This window comes from Tursiops truncatus, chromosome X (assembly GCF_011762595.2).
Source record: "Tursiops truncatus isolate mTurTru1 chromosome X, mTurTru1.mat.Y, whole genome shotgun sequence".
Classification (NCBI taxonomy): Eukaryota; Metazoa; Chordata; class Mammalia; order Artiodactyla; family Delphinidae; genus Tursiops; species Tursiops truncatus.
This window is the reverse complement of record NC_047055.1, coordinates 83,596,799-83,618,254: the sequence shown is the minus strand read 5'-3', so window position 1 is coordinate 83,618,254 and position 21,456 is coordinate 83,596,799. Positions and strand designations below refer to the sequence as shown.

The window sequence follows — 21,456 nt, the reverse complement described above, 5'->3', positions numbered from 1 at the left end:
GCTTATATTGCTAATCCATTTTTGGCATTTTTGTGTGTGTGTGCCCTTTCAATATTTTTTTTAACCAAAGTAATACATGCATATAGATTTTCAAGTCACATAGTACTGCAAGGATTAAAACAAAACAAAACACACAAATTCCCCACTCTACCCCTCCTCACCCCCAACTCCCACTCTCAGAGACAAACTGTTTTCAAGTCTTTTAACTACTTTTTCGGGTATTTACCTCCTCATTTCTAAGGAACACATGCGTACTTCTATTTCTTGATTTACTTTTTTCAGTTCTCTATATCATGTACTGAATTCCTACCGTGCAGAGAGAGGGTGGGGCTCCCTAACACACACAACCACCTCTAGCCCCCAGTTCTTATGTGGGTGCACCGTCCTTCCTTCCCATTCTACCACTGTAGTTATAGCACAAAGTTTTGGTTAAATCAATATTGGTGGCTTACATTATTATGACTGCATTGATATTAATAATGAGTAAATCATTTGCTATAATTACATTTTCCTTCCCATACAACTTTTTCTTTTCCCTGGTGTTGATGACTATTCTTTTTTTTTTTTTTTTTGCTTGCTTAGTTTTTTTCATGTATATGATCAATTCTCCCCAGACTCTGTGAGTAGTGCATTTCTCTTCTCAATGTGTTCTGACACATCAGGTAATCCATCAGATTTTTTTTTTCCTTTGAGACATCATTCTCGCTGCAATCCAGACTGGTTGCTCTCCAGGCCTGCACAAGGTTGCCCATAGATCTGCTCCCTTCTCCATCACTCTGGGATTCCCTTCACCTGTCTTCTGTGTTAATTTCCTGTTTCCTGGATTCCTTGGCCTTTTTTCTGAGTTTATGCCTGCATTTTGCTGGAGCACATTCTCCAGTGCTTCCTGAGAAAGGAGGCCTAGGACATAAAATCTTTAGCTCTCCTTTGTCTGAAGATGTCTCTATTGCACCCTCACCCTTGATTGATAATTCAACTGAGTATAGGCTTCTAGGTTGGAAATTATGGTCTGTCAGAATTTTGAGAACACTGCTCCATTGCCTCCTAGCTTCCAGTGCTGCTGTTGAGCAGTCCAATGCCATTCTTTTTCCTGATCCTTTGTACATGATATATTTTTCTTCTGGAAGCTTTTAGGATCCTCTCTTTATCCCTGGTATTCTGAAATTGCGCTGTGGCATAACTTGGTGGGGTTTTTCTTTAATCATTTATGTTGCTGGTTACTCGGTGGGATATTCATTCCTTTAGTTCTGGACTTGTTCTTGTATCACGTCTTTGATCCTTTCCTTTCTGCTGTTTCCTCCATTCTCTATTTCTGGAACTCCTATTGTTGGATGTTGCAGTTCCTCAACTGATCCTCCCGTGTTCTCATCTTTTCTCTTCTGTTGTCCATCTCTTTGCCTTGTTATTCTGCTTCCTAGGATATTTCTTCAACTTTATTTTCTAATCCTTCTCTTGAAATCTTTATGTTGGCTCTCACTATCTTAAATTTCCCAGGTTTCTTCCCCTCCCTTCATTACCTCTGTTCCTTCCAAGTTTTTTGGTTTGTTTGTTTGTTTGCTTTTTGGGTCATTCTTGCAGGTTGATGGGCTTCCTCAAGTACCCTTGTACTATCTGATCATCTCTGGCTACCTAAGGCTTGTTTTTTTTTAATGCCAGTTACACTGAGGTTTAATTTACATAAAATGAAATATACCTACCTTAAGGATCCTTGGCTGGTGAGCCCCGGGGATCAGTTCCCATGACGGGAAGCTCTGTGTGTAGATGGAGCTGGCCAGGTGATGGGCTTCACTACAGAGTTTATGGGCTGAGAGCCTGTTCTTTTGTTGGAGGACTCCCACATGTCATCTTTTGGAGGGCTCTGTCTGGGGCCTTTCAGTTTCCCCAGAGAAGAATCTTTTTCTGTCTCATGTGCTCCTGACTTTGGTGTTCTGGAAGTAGGCAAGTGGAAGGAGGCTGGGGTTCCACTGCTTTAGGGTACAGATCCCTTTGCTTGCAGCCCTGTTTCACCCCCATCCTCCACTGTGCCTGGTGTCCCCAAGCCTGGAGGCTCCTAACTTCAATTTCTCCAAAGAATCACCCTCCATCTATAGAGATGGAGCTGGGGAGGGGTGTCCCGACTGAAAGGGGTCGGGGAGGGGCCAAGAGGGTCTGTTCACAGACTTTCAATATTCTCCTTGCTTTCTGCAGTTCCATGCCTCATCCTGCCTTCTGTGCTTCACGGGACCTCTGATTCCTGGGGCTTGCTGGGTGGAATAGTTTACTTCTGGTCAGCACCCCAGACCTTGTGTTTCTACCTTTTTTATTCCTTTACTCATATTTCAGTGGGATTTGGGGAAGCAGCAGAGATAAAGAAGTTTACTCAATTAGTTGTGTTTAACAGGAAGTTCCCCTTCGTATTCCAGCCAACTCTTATTCATCCTCCGTGACTCATTTAGGCAAGACCTCCTCCAGGAAGCTTATCTTAATGTCCGGAAGTTGGATGAGGAGCCCCTCCTCTGTTCTCCCACAGGCTCCTTTTCTTGCCTCCATCACAGCTCTGATCAAACTGTTTTGAAAGTGTCCGTTTCCATGCCTGATTCTCCCTGCAGACTGAGGCCTCCTGGCAGTCTGGGGCCACGTCTTAGTCATGCCTGTGCCCCCAGTTCCCAGGGTCTGGTCCACAGGGGTACACAGTAAATATGTGATGATGGGCTTCCCTGGTGGCGCAGTGGTTGAGAGTCCGCCTGCCGATGCAGGGGACACGGGTTCGTGCCCTGGTCCGGGAAGATCCCACATACCGCAGAGCGGCTGGGCCCGTGAGCCATGGCCGCTGAGCCTGCGCGTCCGGAGCCTGTGCTCCGCAACGGGAGAGGCCACAGCAGTGAGAGGCCCGCGTACCGCAAAAAAAAAAATAAAAAAGTGATGATGGATTGAATTAATAAATGAATGACTATACGTATGAATCAGACCCAGCCAGAGGGACCATCTAGAAAGGGAAATAAGCGGAATACAACTGTTCTTATACAAGGCCAGTTCCCTAAAAGCTCTAAGTTCCCTAAAAGCTGTATGTGCAAAGATGCCTACTGCAGCATGATTTAAACCTGTGAAGGACTTCCCTGGTAGCACAGTAGTTAAGAATCCACCTGCCAATGCAGGGGACACAGGTTTGAGCCCTGGTCCGGGAAGATCCCACATGCTGTGGAGCAACTAAGCCCATGCGCCACAACTACTGAGCCTGCGCTCTACAGCCCGCGAGCCACAACTACTGAGCCCGCGTGCCACAACTACTGAAGCCCGTGTGCCTAGAGCCCAGGCTCAGCAACAGGAGAAGCCGCCGCAATGAGAAGCCTGTGCGCCGCAATGAACAGTGGCCCTGCTCGCTGCAACTACAGAAAGCCCGCAGGCAGCAGCAGAGACCCAGCGCGGCCATAAATAAATAAACAAACAAACAAACAAATAAATAAAAACCAGTGAAAAAAATAGGCCCAGCATGTTGAGAGGATGGTTAAGTACATTATGGTATATCAGTTGCCATTAAAAATGATGCTTCTGAAGAATATGCAATTACATGGGGAAATGTTCAAACGAACAAAGCAAGAAAAAATTGTATGTGCTGTATTATTTCAATCAGATGAAAAGAATGCAGAGAACAGGGAAATACATCAAATGTTCAGAGTAGCTGCCTCTGTGTGTTGTAATTATGGGTAATGTTTTTCTCCTCTACTTTTCTAAGTTTTTATAAATTTTTGAATGGAAGAATGCATTAAGTGTATACTTTTAAAAATTTCCTAAGAAATGAAGTATCCTGAGATACTTATGAACAAAATATTGTGAAGGGGACCCAAGGGTCTGTGTACACTTCTAGCGGCACTTGCTGGAAAGGCTCCATTCTTCACTGGCCAGAGACCCGGAAGGCCCAGGCCCATGGAACCCCAGCCCCACTGCAGCCCCCACCCCCACTGCAAAGCAGGACCTAGTTCAGGAAGCCAAAGGAGGAGGATCACAGAGCCCAGCTTTCTACAAAGTGCAATATCATAGGCTGTACTGGGAAACAGAAGGTTTACCCTACACTGGACATCACACTTCAGAGGCCTCTCTCTGTGAGGTAAAGGGTCTGTGGGGCCAAGAGAATATGCCCATCAGGATCTCTGGCCCTCTCCCTTCTAGACTGCACTCAGGTACCTGGAACCCAGAATTCTCTGTCCATATTTCTTGAGCTTACTTGCAGGAATTGTGTGGTCTTATTATCCAGGTCCATCTGCTAGGCCCAGTGGGTGGTCAATGGGAAGGGAAAATAGACAGGGTTTGGATGTGGGCTGGGGTATCCATACACATCTCAAAGCTCCATATGAACTACAGGTGGGAAGAGAAGGGGGAAGGGCCAATGGCCTCAACTGGTACCTTGCATGGGCTGCACAAACATAGAGGCAGGCAGGTCCGTAGGTCCCTAGGCCTCAAGGTTGGTAGAAGGGCCTACCTTGAGTGTTAGACAGATCTAGGTTCAAATCCATTTATTTGCTGTGCAACCATGGATGAGTCCATTCCCCTCTCTGAACCTCAGCTTCCCCAACTATAAAATAGGTATAATAATTCCAATCTCAGAGAGTTGTTGTGAGGCTTGCTGGGGGCACAATGGCTTAGAGGTTATGAGCACAGGCTTTGGGTCAGACAGGCCCAGGTTTGAATCCCAGCTCTGCCCCTCCTAACTATGTGATTTACATCTCTAAGGCACAGTTTGCTCACCAATATGATAAAGAAAATAATAGCACTAACCTGATAGAGTTGTTGGAAGGATTATGGTTGTAATGAGTATGTAATAACATTAGAAAATGCTTAAATGAGAAAAGGCTGCTTTTATTAATGGGTGTGCAAATATTGGCTATCGTAGGATTGACCAGACTTCTGCACTCCCATCCTCCTGCCCAGCTTTATTTTTCTCCATAGCACTTACCACTGTTTGACATATTTTTGTATATTCTTGTTTATTTGTTTCTTTTCTTTCCCCACTCCCTACATTCACACACTAGAATGTCAGCTCAGCAGGAGAGAGGTCTGTTTTGTTCACTGTTTCCAAGTGCCTGTATCAGTGAGAGACTGAAGATGTTCCTCAACAGTCGAGTAGATATCTGCCATGTAGACAGGGGTAAAAGGTATTCTTGGCCAAGAGAACAGACAGAATATAGGCATGGACCCATAAAGAAGTCCACTTTGCCGAGGGTATCCTAGATACTTCAGTACAACTTGAATGCAGGTCAGGAAGGGAACAGAGTGGCTAGAAAGATGAGTGGGGAAAGCAGGAGGGGGGAGGGCGGGGGGGGCAGGGGGATGAATTGGGAGATTTGGATTGACTAATATGTATAATATTGTATAAAATACATAACTAATAAGAACGTGCTGTAGAGCACAGGGAACTCCACTTCGCTGCACAGTAGAAATTAACACAACATTGTAAAACAACTATACCCCAATAAAAAATAAATAAATAAAAACTAAATTTAATTGAAAGGTGAGTGGGGCTGTGGCCTGACCCAAAGGAGCATGTGAGAGCTTCCCTAGACCACAGGTGGTGTGAAAACCAACTTGTGACAGCCAGGAAGTGGAAAAGCACTAGGGGAGAGGCAAAGATGCCTCCCAAGTTCAACTGCCACCTAAATCATGATGATGTGAAAGGCCAAAGTTAAAACCTTTTGAAAGATAATTCAGGTGGAGGGAAGACTCCTTTCTAAGGGGCCATCTGAGCCAAGAATCAGACCTAGAAATGACAAATAGGCAAGTATAGAAGTCATGTGGATGAGGTAATAGTGACATGCAAAAAAATCTTAAAAGGTTAATTAAAGAGAAGAAAAACTAGATGAACCACAGAACAAATCAGAAACCTTGTTGGATAATGTAACCATTTTCAGCATTTTTCACATGATATTGAATGGATCCACATGATCCACAGGCCAAGATCGTGGTGGGGAAACGAAATGAAAGCCCATGGTGGTTTCAGTTGCTAGTTATCTTTCTGTTGATGATTACTCTTCCTCTAGTCCTTTGTTACCACTACTCATTGAAAAGTCCTGGGATGACAATGACGATGATGATGATGATAAAGATTGCTGCATCAGAGGAAATATCTGTCTATCACTTTTCAAATTTCTTTTTCAGAAAATAAAGAGGCAAGTATCACTTCACATTTTTATTTTAAAGAAAAGAAAGACAGGCAGAGACTACAACAAAAACAGCATTGAACACCAGGCAAGAGTGTGAACCTCATTGTATAATTGCCAGGAAGCCCCTGGGGGTCTCGAACCAAGCAGTGACAAGGTCAAATGCTGCCTTCCTAACCTCCCGCCCCTTTCAATCACTAAAGCGAGCTTTATTTGGTCCTTAGCATCTCTGCCTTCTAATAATCCAAAAAGAATAAAGTGATTATTAAGCACCTACAATGGTCCAGGACTTGTGTTATCTTCATAACAGCTGTGCAAGGTCATTATTATTCTTCTCATTGTATAGATGTGAGAACTGGGGCTCAGAGTAGCAACGTGATTTACCTAGAGTCACACGGCTAATAAGTAGTGGAGCCGAGACTCAAGTCTAGGTTTGTATGATTCCAAAGCCAATGCTTTTCACTGCTACAGCTGTGGCTTCCTTCTGTCATGCCAGAGCTAGGCAGCACTTCATCTCCCACAGCTTGACCTCTCTCCCTCAACTGGCTCCAAACTCCCCTCCACACCATAAGCATTCAGGGGGTGCTTCTGGAAGAGACAATCATTCAAGGATGGAAGGCGGGGCACCAAAAAGGGAAGGTGGGGTTAGGCACAGGTACTGCAGCCCAAAGCAGCTCAGCACTATCACAAAAAGAGAGAGAGAGAGAAGGAAAATGGAACTGGCTCTCCAGCCCTCCCTTCTTGCTTCCCTCTGCTGGCGGCAGAAGGATGGAGGTTCAGCCATGATGGCAGAGAGAGTGGGCGGAAGGGGAAGCAGCAAGAGCAGCCTGTTATTGCAGAAGCCTCAGCTCAGCCTCAAAGCCCCCTCCTGTGTGCTTGGGGCCCATCTCTGGCCCACCTGCTCCCACTGCCTAAGCAAAGGAGGCTAGGCTGTTCTCCAAGCACCCACCCAATCCTGCCAAAGCATAGCTTACAGCAGACCCAGACCCTCTCAAGTCACAGTGAGGGCACCCTGAGAGGTGGAGGGACTAGCCCGGGGGTTCAGAGGAAGGCAGTGGCAGGATGGGGGTCAGAACCCAGGTCTCCAGTCCCTCAGCTGAGGGCTCTCTTGATTGCGTGGTCTAGATGGCAGAGGTTGAGGAAAAGGGGTGCTCAGGAGGCTGCCACAGGAAGGCTTATGACAGGGCTGGAGCCAGAGGCAACACATGCCAAAATGAGGCCATACAGGGTTGGGTATTTTGGGGGTTGACTAATAATTTCCATTCTCAATCTGGATTGAGAAAGCAAAACAACCACTTTTTAAAAGTAGCTTTAGCCTTAGTTTGGACCTCAGGAGCATAAATCTTTATCTCTCTCTTCTGTCAGGACCCTGCTGAAAAGAATGTGAAGGAATAAAATAAGGTAAGAAATCATAACAGTGAAGAGGATGGGAGAGGGTGATATCAATGGGTGAGAGATTTCAACCAATTTCTGGGAGCGAAAAACAAAGAGAAGAGTGTTCACAGTTGAAGGAGAGCCAGCAACGCCACTCAGGGGGTTGCAGCTGGAGAGGGAGCCAGTCAGGCCAGCAGAGGCCCAGAGAGAGTCCAGACTTGAAGATGGTAGGTACAGGGGAGGGTAGGAGCAATCAGGGGCTGAAAACGGGGGGATAAACTGAAGGTAAGTACATGAAATCCTTCCCTGTGCCCCCACTGACAACTCCCAGATCCAAAACACAAGCTGCCTGGCTTTCATCCCTAGGCAAAATATCAAAGGAATTAAACTATCTGGGATTACTCAGGGCACCTAGTGGCATGTTGGTGCTCCCAGAATAAAGTGCTTTTCATTCTGGCATTTGGGGGGCACCCATTACAACTGCCAGCTCCCCGGCGGCTCACCTAAAATAAAGCCAGCAAGTGGACAAGTCAGCTGGATATACAGACATCTCACTTTGTATCAACTCATTCACAAACTATAAAATAGAAAATATGAGAGAAAAGGTGAGCAGCATAGAGGATCAATCCAGGAAGTTCAACATCCAATTAACAGACATTCCAGAAAGAGAAAACAGAGAAAATGAAGGGCAGGAAACTACCAAAGAAATTATGTAAGAAAAGACAAGGTGCATCAAGTTGAAAGGGCTCACTGAGTACCAGGTAGGGTTAATGAAAAACAGACCTTGAGCTGAGTGTTGGTTTTATAGGTGTGTTTGGCTTGTGGAAACTTGACCATATGATATGAGCACTTTTCTGTATACATATTTCAGTATGAAGTTTTAAAAAAAATCCCCCTCCTAAAAAATTTTCAAATAAAATGTCCCCAGAAGATGTGCTATGATTATCCTGTGGTTTCAAGGAACACCACACAACAGTAAGTTTAAGTAAGTACATAAATAAATAAATAAATCGATAAGGTGGAAAGTCCTGATCCAAATATGAAACAAAGTAACAAGCGGCATGACTTTGAGCAATTCGTAGAGCATAAGAAACGAAAATTCATTTGATCTTGATGCTAGGAAAATTTTCCTGGGAGTACAGAGGTTGGGACAGTGGACCTGTGGGAAGTGAGGTGTAATTATAGTACACTATTTAGCCCTGCAATTAATAATATGACATAGTCATAATCACATAAACACCGTGTATTGGTGGTCAACTTTTAAAGTCAATCTGTCCAGAAAAGCACTGAAGACCTAATTATTGTTACATAACAGAATGCAAATGTAGTCAACCTTGCTGGATGCAAAAGTACAGAACACAGAAAGTGGGAGGTGGAAAGGTGGAGGAGAGATGGAGGGAAGGATGGGGCACTAATAACTATATCTTACAAACTGAGTGGTCAAGAGATACTGTGGAAAATTGATGGAATAAGAAATTACAGTCTAAGTAGTATCTAGCAAAGTTACAAAGGTAACTAATAGAGGAACCAAAATAGTAATATAATTATTAAAGTTTGGAAGGGGGAAAAAAGAGTCAAGTGTTGTAAACAAGCTAAATTCTCGCTTGTCATAGTAGAAAGAAGTCAATAGATGATGTTTAAAGTTGATAAATGAAGAAATAACCGACAAAGGATGTTTATTTGGAGATACGAAGTCACCACCAGAAAGCCTCAATGGTAAAAGTGGTCACCTCTGGGGGCTGGGAAGTGGGGGGCAGGGAGACATTGGCTTACTAGTATGCATGTCCTTGTGTACTATTTGCCCTTTTAAAATTATGTATATGGGGACTTCCTTGGTGGTCCGGTGGGTAAGACTCTGTGCGCTCCCAATGCAGGGGGCCCAGGTTTGATCCCTGGTCATGGAACTAGATCCCACATGCATGCCACAACTAAGAGTTTGCATGCCGCAACTAAGAAGTCCACATGCCACAACTAAGGTCCCGAGTGGTGCAACTAAGACCTGGTGCAGCCTATATAAATAAGTATTTTTTTAAATAAATAAATAAATTATGTATATGTACTGCTTTGATTTAATTTTTCAAAACAAGTCCCTCCTCTTTCTTTGGACCTCAGTCTCCCACACGGTCCATATAAAATGGGGAGGTTGATGACTCTAGGTGATGCGAAGTCTTGTTCTCCAAAATCCATGCTTCTTTCTAGAGCAGAAGCAAGACACGCCAGTGAAGGACCGACTCTTTCCTAACTAACCCCTCGACTCCTCACAGTATCATAATCATCCGTTACAGATGCCTTCTCAGGTGCCCCAGCCTGCACCACCCTCTGGTCGTCTTCAAACCCCACCATCACCAGTCCAGCCTCACCAGCCTTCCATTCATTCAACTATTTACACCCATTAGTTATTTATACCTGCCTGAGTCACAAAGGATTTGAGGTGGCTTACTCTAATAACACAGATAAGGAAAGAATAAAAATTGAACTAGAAAATAAGAGCTCAGAAAAAGAGATCAACAAAGATGCTAGAGCTGTACTTCAAATTAACTGGTAGCTGAGGCAGAAAGCAAGATACAATGAGCCATGACAGCCTCATATTAGGAAGGAGGAAATATACCAGTTTTCAGGGGAAGCAAACCTTTGCCGAGCACTGAATTCTTCAAGTCATTGTCCATTGTCCATGGGAGATTTCATGAAGGAGAAGGAAATGACTGTTTTTGATTTGTTTTGTTTTTGTTTTATTAAACTTCAAGCTGTCCTATTGTAATGATGTGCTATCCGGATCTGGATGACTTATCTCCTATAAAAACTGAAGAATCCTAGGTAATATCATGATTATGAAATGAGGTATAAGAGCATATGTTTTGGCACAATCATGAATTATGTCATTGCTTTTCTTCCCCCGGAAATGACTATTTATTGAGCACCTACAAATATCAGGGAATGCCATTCAAATGATCTTGGTCAATCCTGAGAGATGGGCATTGTCATCCCATTTTACAGATGAGGAAACTAAAGCTCAGAGAAGGTAAAATGACCTAGCTGAGGTCATCCAGTTGGTTGGGGCAGAGCCGAGATTCAAACTTAGGTCTGTCGGTCTCCAAAGCTCATTCTTTACATATCATACCGGGGGCCTCAAAACAAAGCCACCCAGGCTAGAGACACCCTGCCTAAGGCAATGGGGACACAGTGATGACACAGGCCCGCCCTCTTCCATGAAAACAGAAAAAGGGGGATGACAGGCCTTGCTGTCAAGCCAGAAACTGCCTCTGAGCTGCCTCAGTTACATTAAATGAGGACCTGCAAGGCAGAAAGCAGCAAAAAGAAAGCTGGGCCTGGGTGGAGAAACGGAAACCACAGACCCCAGCTATGAATCTACCTGATCTGATTTCTGAGGGGCTGAACCAGAGCAGAGGGTCTGTCTGCCACTGAAGCAAGAGATCCTTTACTTAGGTGATGCATACTCTTTACCGTTTCCTCCCCAGCAAATCAGCCAGCCTCCTGGAGGCCTGGTTTTCTCATCTGTAGGACAAAGATAATGATCCCTACAACCTTCACAGGATTTCAAGGCATAAAATAGCACATTTAAGGAATGATGCTTTAAACACTGGCATTAACACTAGAGTGACTTTTCTAATCAGAGCTCTTCTGCTCACACGTTGAGTGGCCTCCTACAAGTCCTTTCTTTAGGCTTCAGTCTTCTCATCTGTAAAATGAACATCCTGATTTTTAAGGGTCCCTAAAGCTGGAAGGTTCTTCACGTTCATGCTGATATTATTAAAACCCTACTGGTCATGAGTGGCTGCACTCCCTTCTGTCACAGCACTTATCAGTGTGTTGCCACTGTCTTTCTCCCCCAGTAGATTATCTCTACTCCCACCACCCAAGTTCAGGCCTTATCACTTCTCATCTAGACTGTCGCACAGCCACATCACTGAATGCCCTCCAGTCTATCTTCCAAATTGCCCTGTAGTAGGATCTCTCCAATACACTGCTCTCAACACGTCACCCCGTACTCTACAATACACACCTCTTCCCTCAGCTTAGAACTCTACGTTGGTTCCCAATTTGCAACAGAATAAAGCTCCTTATCCCGCTACTCCAGTGTCCTCATGATCTGCACCAGCCAAGTCGTCAGACTCTTCTCTGGATCCTCCCTGCCTCCCTTTTTGTGCTCTAGTTTGTACTGACCCGGTAAAAGTGTTCTCCTCCTCACCTCCACATACCCTGCTGGTCTCATACTTCTGTACATTTGCTCGTGCTGTCCCCTCCGTCTTGACCTCCCTTTGGTTCCCAATTCCCACTGACCCACATGCCGTCCTTCTTCACCTAGCTAGCCCCTACTCATCCTCCAAGCCTCAGATCAGGCATCACCTCAGTCTGGGTAGATGTCCCTCCTTTGGGCACCCGTGGCCTCCCGTGCTCCCCTCTGGCATAGCACACAAGACACCACGTTACATTTGTCTTCTCCACCCAACTGTGAGCTCCCTGAAGCCAAGAAGCATATGCTATTAATCACGGAACTCCCTGCCTGCAATAGCACAAGCTGTGGCACATCCCAGGTGCACAATATTCACTGGATGGCCCTCTATCTCTCAGAAATGTGATGAGCTCGCACATGACCTCTCGCTCCTGCCCTTCCATGGCACGGAATTTTGCAAAATTATCATTATTAATAATAAAAATGCCTATCACCAAGTAAACACACACTCTCTGCTGAACACTTCTCTGTCATCTCACTGAATTCTCACAACAATCATGACAAGATGGGTCATTTATGAATTGTCTAGCATATCAGATGTACAGTTGTGAGGCATGCCTCCCAGTTTTGTAAGGAAATTTGGGGGAAGGAAGAAATTAGGTACTTTTTAATCACAGATATAATGACAATAATTCTAAAGTGGTTCTATAGAGGAAAATATTGGTTCTATTCAGGTGAATGCAGTATATTGCATCTGGAATCCAGTAGAAAATCACAAGGCCCAGCCAGATATGCAATCTTATTATCCCTTAAAATATATATATATATATGTGTGTGTGTGTGTGTGTGTGTGTGTATCATCACATAGCTACAAAGAAATACATTTGATATTAGTGAAATGGTACATATCAGGTGATAATTGTGATAAATTTCCCTCTAAAATGTTAGAGGAATCATCGTGATCTGTCGTGTAGCCCTGGCTTGTCATGTTTGTTTTAAAAAGGATGTGATGAGACAATCTTGGCTGGGTTGCTTTGTCTGCTACACTCCACCTCTAGAGGGCAGGGCAGCCTCACATATTGTTTTCCACCCTTATCCCTTGGTTTTTTCATCCTGATCAGGACCTTGCTGGGTGTGCTTGGCAGCCAGGAAACTTTCTGATATATTTTTGTGGGGCTGGGGGGAGGCGGGCAACAGGAATCGCACCCATCAGAAAATACAGTTTTATCCCCATTGACTACTTGAGAAAACGGAGGTTCTGAAAGTTAAGTGACTTGCCTAGAGTCACAGAAATTCCTCCTTCCCACGGCACCACATTTTTCTCCAAATGCGAAGGTCCCAGAGAGCAGCTCCTAAGTGCTTAAGAACAGGCGTCCCGGGACTTCCCCAGCGGTCCAGTGGTTAAGACTCTACACGCCCAATGCAGGTGGGCACGGGTTCAATCCCTGGTTGGGGAACTAACATCCCGCATGCCACACTGTGCAGCCAACACAAAAAACAGGCATCCTTGCGTGAGTGCTTTTCAACATGGATGCCTGGAGAGAGACCTGACACCACAAGGAAGTGAGGGTAACTAGCAAATGATCTTGCCCTAAATGACTTACCACAACAGAGGAATAAGTCATTTACTCCTCATTCCTCCCCATGACAAGTGTTGATTCTTCTGCCAGGGAACATAGCAGAGAATGAGCTAGAAGGGCTGTGTCTTATTCTGACTCCAAGACGCCGTGCCTAGCCCAGGGTCAGAGCCCAATAAAGATTTGATGGGTAAATAAGTAATTTCCCACTGGATGAGGCAGAGGGCACACAGGTCCTATGCAGGCCTCTTTGCTCCTTTCAGGACAGAAGATCCCGCATTAAGGGAGAAGAACATGGTATGACATGGCCATGGCATGGGAGGGACAGGTAATGATGAGCAGATTGGCCTAAATGTCTCTGAAGTCTCATCTGACTCTGCTACCCTGACATCCTATGAACTGGGAGACTGGTGAGTGGGAGGAACACAGAGGGCAGAGGCCAAACAGCTCCAGGGAGCATGAGGGAAAAGCCACAGAGAAGCCAAGAGAACCCTGAAGTTGAGTCATCTCTCTCTACAGGAGTCCTGAAAGGAAGAACACCTTAGGCACCCCTGGCCATTAGTGCACCGGGACTTAATCTGACAATCATTTGTCTACTCAACATTTACTGAGCAGCTACTATGTGCTGTGCTATGTTTTTCCAAGCTTCTAGCTCCTTCAGTTACACCCACAGCACCTAGCAGAGGGACTGACACAACGTGCACATGATATATGTGTATGAAATCTTAATCTGACGGAGCCCTCAAGCTAGTAGAGATGACACGAGGTGTAAACAAATAAAGGTATAAAAGGGGGCAAAGTGCTCATTTCAAGGGTCAGGGATAGACCTGTGCACAAACACGGGAGAGGCAACAACAGTGGAATGCAGCCTGGGCACTGGATGGAACAGCCCAGGAGAAGCAAACAACATGAGCAAAGACCCAGAGGCTCTCAGGAGGCTGAGTGGGCTGACAATGGGGCACACAGGCCAGTCTGGCTGGAACTCGGTCTGTGTGAGGGGGACTGTAAAAAGATGAGAGGAGAAAGGTGAGATCCTAAAGGGTCCATGCATGGCAGGCAAAGCAGTCTGAACCTTCTCCTGCAGGCAGAGACAGCAGGAAACTGCTGGAGCCCCACAGAAAGCTTGGTCTGTCTGTACCTCATCAGGGGCCCGAGGGAACAAGAGCAGGAGGGCATCGATTAGGAGACTGTGGTCAAAATCCAAGAGGCTATCAGGAGAGGGAGCTTGACTCAAGCAGTGGTCCCAGGAGCTCTGCTGGGGGAAGCCCAGAGCCACATCCAGAGCATCTTTACCGTCTTCACACCCGCCTGCAGGAGGCATTGGTGGACCAAAGGCTCAGGAGCCAGATAGTTCTGGGCCTCATGCAGTTGTGTAACCTTGGGCAGGTCATCGCACCTCTCTGACCTCTCGTTTCCCTGTCTGAAAAAAGAGGATAATACCAATATCCACCTGGTATGGACTCTGTGCAAATGAGATAAGAAGCAACATGGAATGGTGGGTGAGAACGTTGTGGATGGACTCTGGAGCCTGGCCACCTGGGCTCCTTCTAACTCCTTCTCAGTTCTGCTACTTATTCACTGAGTGACCTTGGGGAAGTTACCCAACCTTTCTGGGCCTCGGTTTCCTCATCTGTGAAATGAACTTAATAACAGTATCTACATCAAAGGTTTCATATGGCGATTGAATGAATTAATACACAGAAGGCACTTAGAACAAATAGTGCTTGGCACACAGTAAATGCAGGTTAAAAAAAGACGTTAGCTATTGTTACATAAAGCCACATAGGGTGGTGCCTGGCACGTAGAAGGCTGAGGCTCACTCAGCACATGTGCGGCCCCTTCTCCATGCCCCAGGCCTCCCCTGTGCTCCCAGCAAATTCAGAGGCCACCAGAGGCAGAGGTGAGATAGATGAAAGAGTAGCAGAGGGCAAGCCTGGGTCCGGTCTTCCTCCCACCTCCCCCTCCATCCTCCACCCACTCTCTTCAAAGTCCCCTGCCCACGTCTTAGACCAGTGGCCTGGCCTCCACTCCTCACTGCCCTTCCTACTCATTTTGTCCTAAGCACCGGCACTACAGTGGGTCAGGCTTGGTCCCCTGTGTCTTTGGTCAGGGAAGGGGGTGGGAGGGTTCTCAAGCGCAGAGAGTCTGGTGTTTGCTCAGCCTGGGGGCCCCTCCTGCTCTGTGCACACAGCCAAGAAATGTTTGTGGATGACAACAGCCCCATTCTCGCCCCAGATCTAGACTGAGAAGCAAGATTCCTCTAATTCTCATTCAATTCGACATTATCATTGCCTCCCACGTGAGTATAATGCTCCCAACACAGTGGGGGGAGAGAGGGCAATGGTATTCCCTCCTGGGAAGAAGGAAAGACCCCCACCCCCCGCCCAGGAAAAGTGCCCAATACCCCAAAGGAGACAGACTTCCCCAGGGCCCCTCCCTGGGCTCCCTCCCTCCCTCCCAGTGCCCTCAGCCCCTGTGGGGAGCGCACTGACACTCCAGCGCACACACAAGACAACCCGGCAACTGTGCCTAGAGCCTAGACCACGCATTGTCCTGGCTGCTGAGAACACCAGGCCAGTCCTGCTGGTTGCTGTCCCCCAACGCAAGCCAGCCTGCTGGCGGGGGGGGGGGGGGGGGTGCGTGCAGAGGATGAAGAGTTACCACCAAACCAGCTTCAGCCCACCACCGCCTACGGCAGAGCCGGAGCTGGGCCCAGGCAAAAATCAAGGGAAATGCAGCTCTCTTCAGCGTGGAGGACTCAGCAGTGGCCCCCAGCACGCCTGTAAATCATTCCAGGTGCCAGAACGGAAAGGGGGGGGCCAGGCCAAGATCAACAACGAAAACAGAGCTCTTCTCTAACCATGGGGAGTGGGGGTGACAATTCCAGGGAAAAAGACCTAAGCATTGCAGACCAGCAGCTGCTAAAAAAACAAACAAGCAAGCAAAGACCTCATGTACAGAGGCCCAGTGGCCAGAAGGAGGTCGGGCCTCATCGTGTGCTATGCTGCACTAGAAAGGCCACACCCAGAGCACAGCAGAAGGCAGACTGGCATCCGGGAACCTGTCCAGAAGAGACAGTGCGGGAGGATGTGGGAATCCTGGGGGGATGACATAGGTGGGGGTGGACGTGACAGCTGCTATCAACTGCGGTAGAGGGCAAGTTCACAGGCTCGGGAGTCTGTCTCACAGATAGTGTGACCTCTGGTGTGTTACTTCACTTCTCTGAGCCCTCGGTTTCTTCAGCTGTAAAACGTGGGTTGTGGTGACAGACGGACAGCGTCGCTGGGCAGAGGGGCCCTTCAACAAGCAGCAGCTGGGCCCAGGCCCCTCTGTCCCCTCTTCCTCCACCAGAGGGAGCCTGGGGACCAGGAGCGCCCAGCATGTACCAGCTCTACCTAGCCTCCCCCAATGCTGCAGCCTCTGCTGCTCAACACCCACCCTGCCTGCCCTGGCTTCCAGCGGCAGCCTCTCACCCACTCCTTACAAACCCAGAACAGGCCTGGCAGGGGAGTAGCTTGCAGCAGCTGTGGCGACAACAATGGCTAGTGCATCAATACGCCCTCCTGACGCCTGGTCGAGAGAGAGGGAGGGAGAGCAGAAAGAAGGGAGACAAGGCCTTCTGCCCTCCCCCATCGACTCCCCTTCTCATCACTCATCCCAGAGCAATCTCCCCTTGCTCAAATCCTCCAGATACCTCAGGCTCTCCTGGCCTCTCCCAGTTGGTGACCTGGCCAGGTCCTGAGGCCAAGAGACTCCTTCAGGCTGGAAAGCCCCAGTGGAAAAATAACAGGCCTCGGAGACAGGTGGACTTGGGTTCTAGCCCCAGATCTATTAGGAACTGGCAGTGTAATCTTGAGCATGTTCCCTTCATTTTTTTGGAGCCTCAGTTTCCCCATCTCTAAAATGGAATTGCTAGTGCTCACTGCACAGGCCCTGTTGTGAGGACCAAAAGAGGTAATAATGGGTGTACAATCAAAGTACCGTCTAAATTCCTGTATTAATCCAGTAGGAAATGTGAAGCAAGGGAATCCAACAAACAGCCTGGAGGGTGCACAAAAAGAGGGAAAGACCGAAAGGCAGGCCTGCCCAGATGGCAGAAGCACAGAGCTCAAGAGCAAACAGGCTTCCAGCCAGCCAAGAGATTCAGACCCACATCTGCAGGATGGAGAATCTGAGAAGAATGGAATCCTAGAATTTGGGAAGACCCAGGTCATTTCATTGGGCTTTCCACCAGTTCAGGAATTATGCTTTCTCCAGCCCTCCCCGACCCCCTTGAGGCAGTCCACTGCATCACCAGACAGCCAGGTTGGAAAGTTCTTCCTGATTTATCCCAAAATTTCCCATTGCTCCTGGTTCTGCTCCCTGGAGCCACACATAATGAGGCTGCTTCCTCTGTCACAGGTTTGACCACTCTGGAAAAGTCTTCGGCAGCCAGGCTAAAGGACCACAATGCCCATACAGTCTCCCTCTGTCCCCACCCCATCATGGCCCTCTCCTGAAAAGGCCTTGCTTGGTCAGTCGACCTGGCCCCTCCCTCCAGTGTGGGGCCCCAAGCTGCACACAGTCAGTCCTCCTGGAATGGGCTCCCAGCAGCCCTGGCTGGGCAGAAGAGTCCATCTCCCTCTGGGGCAGCCCACACCAAACCTCAACTGAGGGTGCACTGCAGTGAAGCCCAGCCGAGCCCTTGAGCTGCAGCTGCTGCTCCTGGGGCCCAGCCATCTCAACCCAGCACCCCAGCCTGCTGCCTCACCACGGGGGAGTTGCAGAGAGCTGTCTCCCGGCAGATTTCCTGAGGCAGAAGGCTTCCCCACCCCCAGCCCAGCCTCCAAGAGACACTCCACTGGTTGTGGCACATGGTAGGACCAGCTGAGCAGTGAGAGGAGGGGGAAAGCTGTCCATTCGCTAGAGGACTTCAGACTTGCTCTGTAGTGGTGGCTGGATTAGTCATAGAACCATCAAATCTAAGCTGGAGGGGCCCTTAAAGAGCATTCAAGGCAGACCTTGCCTTTTAAAAAGATATGGGAGAACTGATGGCCTGAGAGAGGAAGGGACTCAGTCAAGGTCACAAAGCCAATCTGCAGCAGAGCTGGAAGGGGAACCTGGGTTTCCTAACTCCCAGGTCAGTATTCTTTCCAATCCAGCAGAAGAGAAATCAGGGAGCCTTTAGGGCAGCCCTGTGAGCCTGCACGCCCTTGACTCTCTTGGCCTGACATTTATCCCAACCAGCTCACCGTGGTATCTGCATGGAAGAAGTGGACCCAGCCCATGCCCCACCAACCCAATAGATGTTGCCAAGGTGTCCCAAATAGGCAGACACACAGACCCCAGCACAGAAACTGGCACTGATCCAACAAGAGGGAAGATCTGTAGACTTCCCTTGCTGGTATGCTCTTTAATTGGGTGGTTTTTCCTTGAGGGTGGAGAGGGGGTGGTCTTTGAGGAACTAGCCAAGGGCCGGGCCTCCATCTTTGCTCCCCCGACCAGGATGTGCTGCAGTTCCCCTCAGAGGGATAAGAGCCTCCAGCAGCCATTCTGGTCCCCACCTGCCTCTCTGCGAAAGGATGGAGCTGAGGCCGCCAGAGGAGATCAGATCAGGCCTGTGCTCAGGACCCGCAGAGGAGACCCGAGGTGGGGGGGGGCCTTTCTTTCCCTTGGGGCTCTGATCTGACACCGTCGGAGACAATAAAAATCCCAACCGGCACATCCAAATAAAATAAATAAATGAAAAGCCATCCTCTGGCAAGGATATAGCGAGGGGGTGAAGAAGTGGAGGGGGTGATGACTGCTCCAGGCCCTCACTGGCCACGGTTTTGAGAAAGAAGAGACGCCTGCACTCATCGGGCCAACCCACTCTGGGGTAGCTAGAGAAGGGGTGTCGGCTGCACGAGGGGGACCCGGCTTCTCCCGGCAGGTTGGGACTGGAGAGAAGGACATGGAATCAGGCACCGGCTTCTTACTTTACCAGCCGTACAAGTTGGAGAGGGAACTAGCGGGGAAGAGCCAGGGAAGACAAACACGCGTTCCTTACTTTCTCTGGAGGGTTGTGGCCGGGCTGGTGCTGGTACTGGTACTGTGGCCGCCGCCGGCCCCGGGGCTGGAGCTCCTGGATGCGCCACGGCTCAGCTGGCCCCGCTCTCGTGATGGACGGGGCCCCACGCCCACCGCCGCCGAATAGCCGGATTCCTTCTCGCGGCCCGGGTGCGCTGGCCCGGCCTCCCGCCCGCCACGCTCGCGACCCAGGGCTGGGTTCTCGTGGTGCAGGTGGCACTGGGCCACGTCGCGCTCGCGGGCAGAGTAACCAGCAGTGTCCTGGAGTGGGTAGGAGGCGTCCCGCTCCTTGTCCCGATACACAGCCTCCCGGTTCTGATAGGCGCCGTCCCGGTTCGCGTAGCCCACGTCCCGGGCCGCCTGGTGGAACTGGCTCTCCCGCAGCTCGCGGTGGTGGAACTGGGTCTCGCGCAGGTTCTGGTACTGGCTCTCGCGGCTCGGGCTATCCCGCGCGCCGTGGGGGTCCCGGTGCAGCTCCCCGCGGTGCAGCTGGCTCTCCTCTCTCAGGTCGCGGTTCTCCTGGGTGAGCTGGTCCAGCTGGCCCTCCAGCTCTTCGATGCGCCGCCGCTGGGTCTCCAGCAGCTGCTGCTGGCTCTCTATGATGTTGTTCAGCTCCAGCAGGTACTCCACCGCCCGGTTGGGGCTCTCGGATCCCGGGCCGCCCGGGGGACCCGACCCCGCCTCCATCCTGGCGGCCCAGGGGCAGGGGAAGGGGCAAGAGAGCCCGGTCCCCGCTCGCTCACGGCGCCACCCTCCCCCGGGCCCAGCCGGGGGAGGGGGCCGGCGGGACGCGAGGGCGCGCACCGGGCTCGAGGGCCCGGGGGCCCGGGGGGGCCCGGGAGACAGCGCTGGGGCAGGCGGCACGGGGAGCAGGAGCTGAGGCTGCCGCTGCCGCTGCCGCCGCCGCCGCCAACCGCCACGGCTCTCGAGGACGCGGCCCACGGCGCTCCGCCCGCTGCGGAGTCACTGCGCAGCGCGGCCGCGCGGGACCGCCCCGACCGCCGGCCCGCCCCCCGCCCCTGCCCCCACCCCGCGCGCCCGGCCCGCCCCCGAGCGTCCCACCTGCCACCGCCGCCCGCACCCGAAGCCGGACCCGCCCCAAGGCACCCGGGCCAGCCCCCTCACGTTCCACCGGTCCCAGAGTCTTCCCTTAATGCAGCCTAAAGAAGCCCTCCATCCCAGTCCGTTCCAATGTCCCTTGGGTCCACCAGGCCCAAGATCCTCGTCTAAGACCTCCCAGAAAACTCCATCCCAGGCAGCTCCCAGGTCTAGGCATCACACAGACTCCCCATCCCCTGGGTCTGCCAATCCCAAGTGTCAGATTCCCCATCCCATCCAACCCCTGGACCTCCTACCTCAGGTGACCTCTCTCTAGTCCACAGCATGGGCAGTCCCAGGATCTCCCACCCCAACAAGCCCTGGGACACCCCATCACAGCCAGTCTTAGGATCAAAGCCCCATTCATTCATTCAACCCCCATTTTCTGCTCTCCTTTGGAAATGCTCACCTCCATTTACTCCATCACCTCCATCCAATGAAACTGTACCCATCTTTCAAGACTTATATGCCACCTTACTGAAGCCAGCCCTGGTCTCCCCAGCCAGAATCGCTCGCTTCCTCCACACGTCTTTTGTGGCACTTGTGGGACAAGTGGAACTCTGCTTTATAGCGCATTCGTTTTTGTTCTTGTGTCATGTCCTCTGCCAGACCAAGCTCCTTAAAGCCAGAAACATGTCTTCATTCATCTTTGTGAGCAGGTTGGGGTAGAAGAGAAAGCTTGAGTTTTACAGTCAGACAGAACTAGATTTAAATTTCATCTTCTCTCTGAACTTCCATTTCCCTATCAATAACACCTACCTCACAGGAGTGGTCTTGGGAAACAGCATGCAAAAACATTTGTCACAGAAAAGATAACACAGAAAATGGAAGAAAATATTTGCAAATGATATATCTGAATATGTAAAGAACTCTAAAAGCTCAACATCAAAAAAACAACCCATTTTTTAATGGCCGAAGGACTTGAATAGATATTTCTCCAAAGATATACAAATGACCATTAACCACATGAAAAGATGCTCAACATCATTAGCCATCAGGGGAATGCAGATCAAAACCACAAGGAGCTTTCCATCGT

At 49.3% G+C, this 21,456-nt stretch overlaps 1 protein-coding gene across 2 annotated transcripts in view; it reads right to left on the bottom strand.

Moving 5' to 3' along the window:
- Positions 1-20,226, bottom strand: part of IQSEC2 (IQ motif and Sec7 domain ArfGEF 2) — a 76,256-nt gene extending 56,030 nt beyond the window's left edge. The window contains exon 1 of one of the 2 annotated variants that reach the window (XM_033849211.2): positions 19,303-20,226. In XM_033849211.2, coding sequence (XP_033705102.1) covers positions 19,303-20,009 — 707 coding nt within the window. In that variant the 5' untranslated portion in view covers positions 20,010-20,226. The remainder of the gene's footprint in view (positions 1-19,302) is intronic. The other variant, XM_033849208.2, reaches the window with a different exon arrangement.
- Between the last annotated feature and the right edge of the window lie 1,230 nt (positions 20,227-21,456).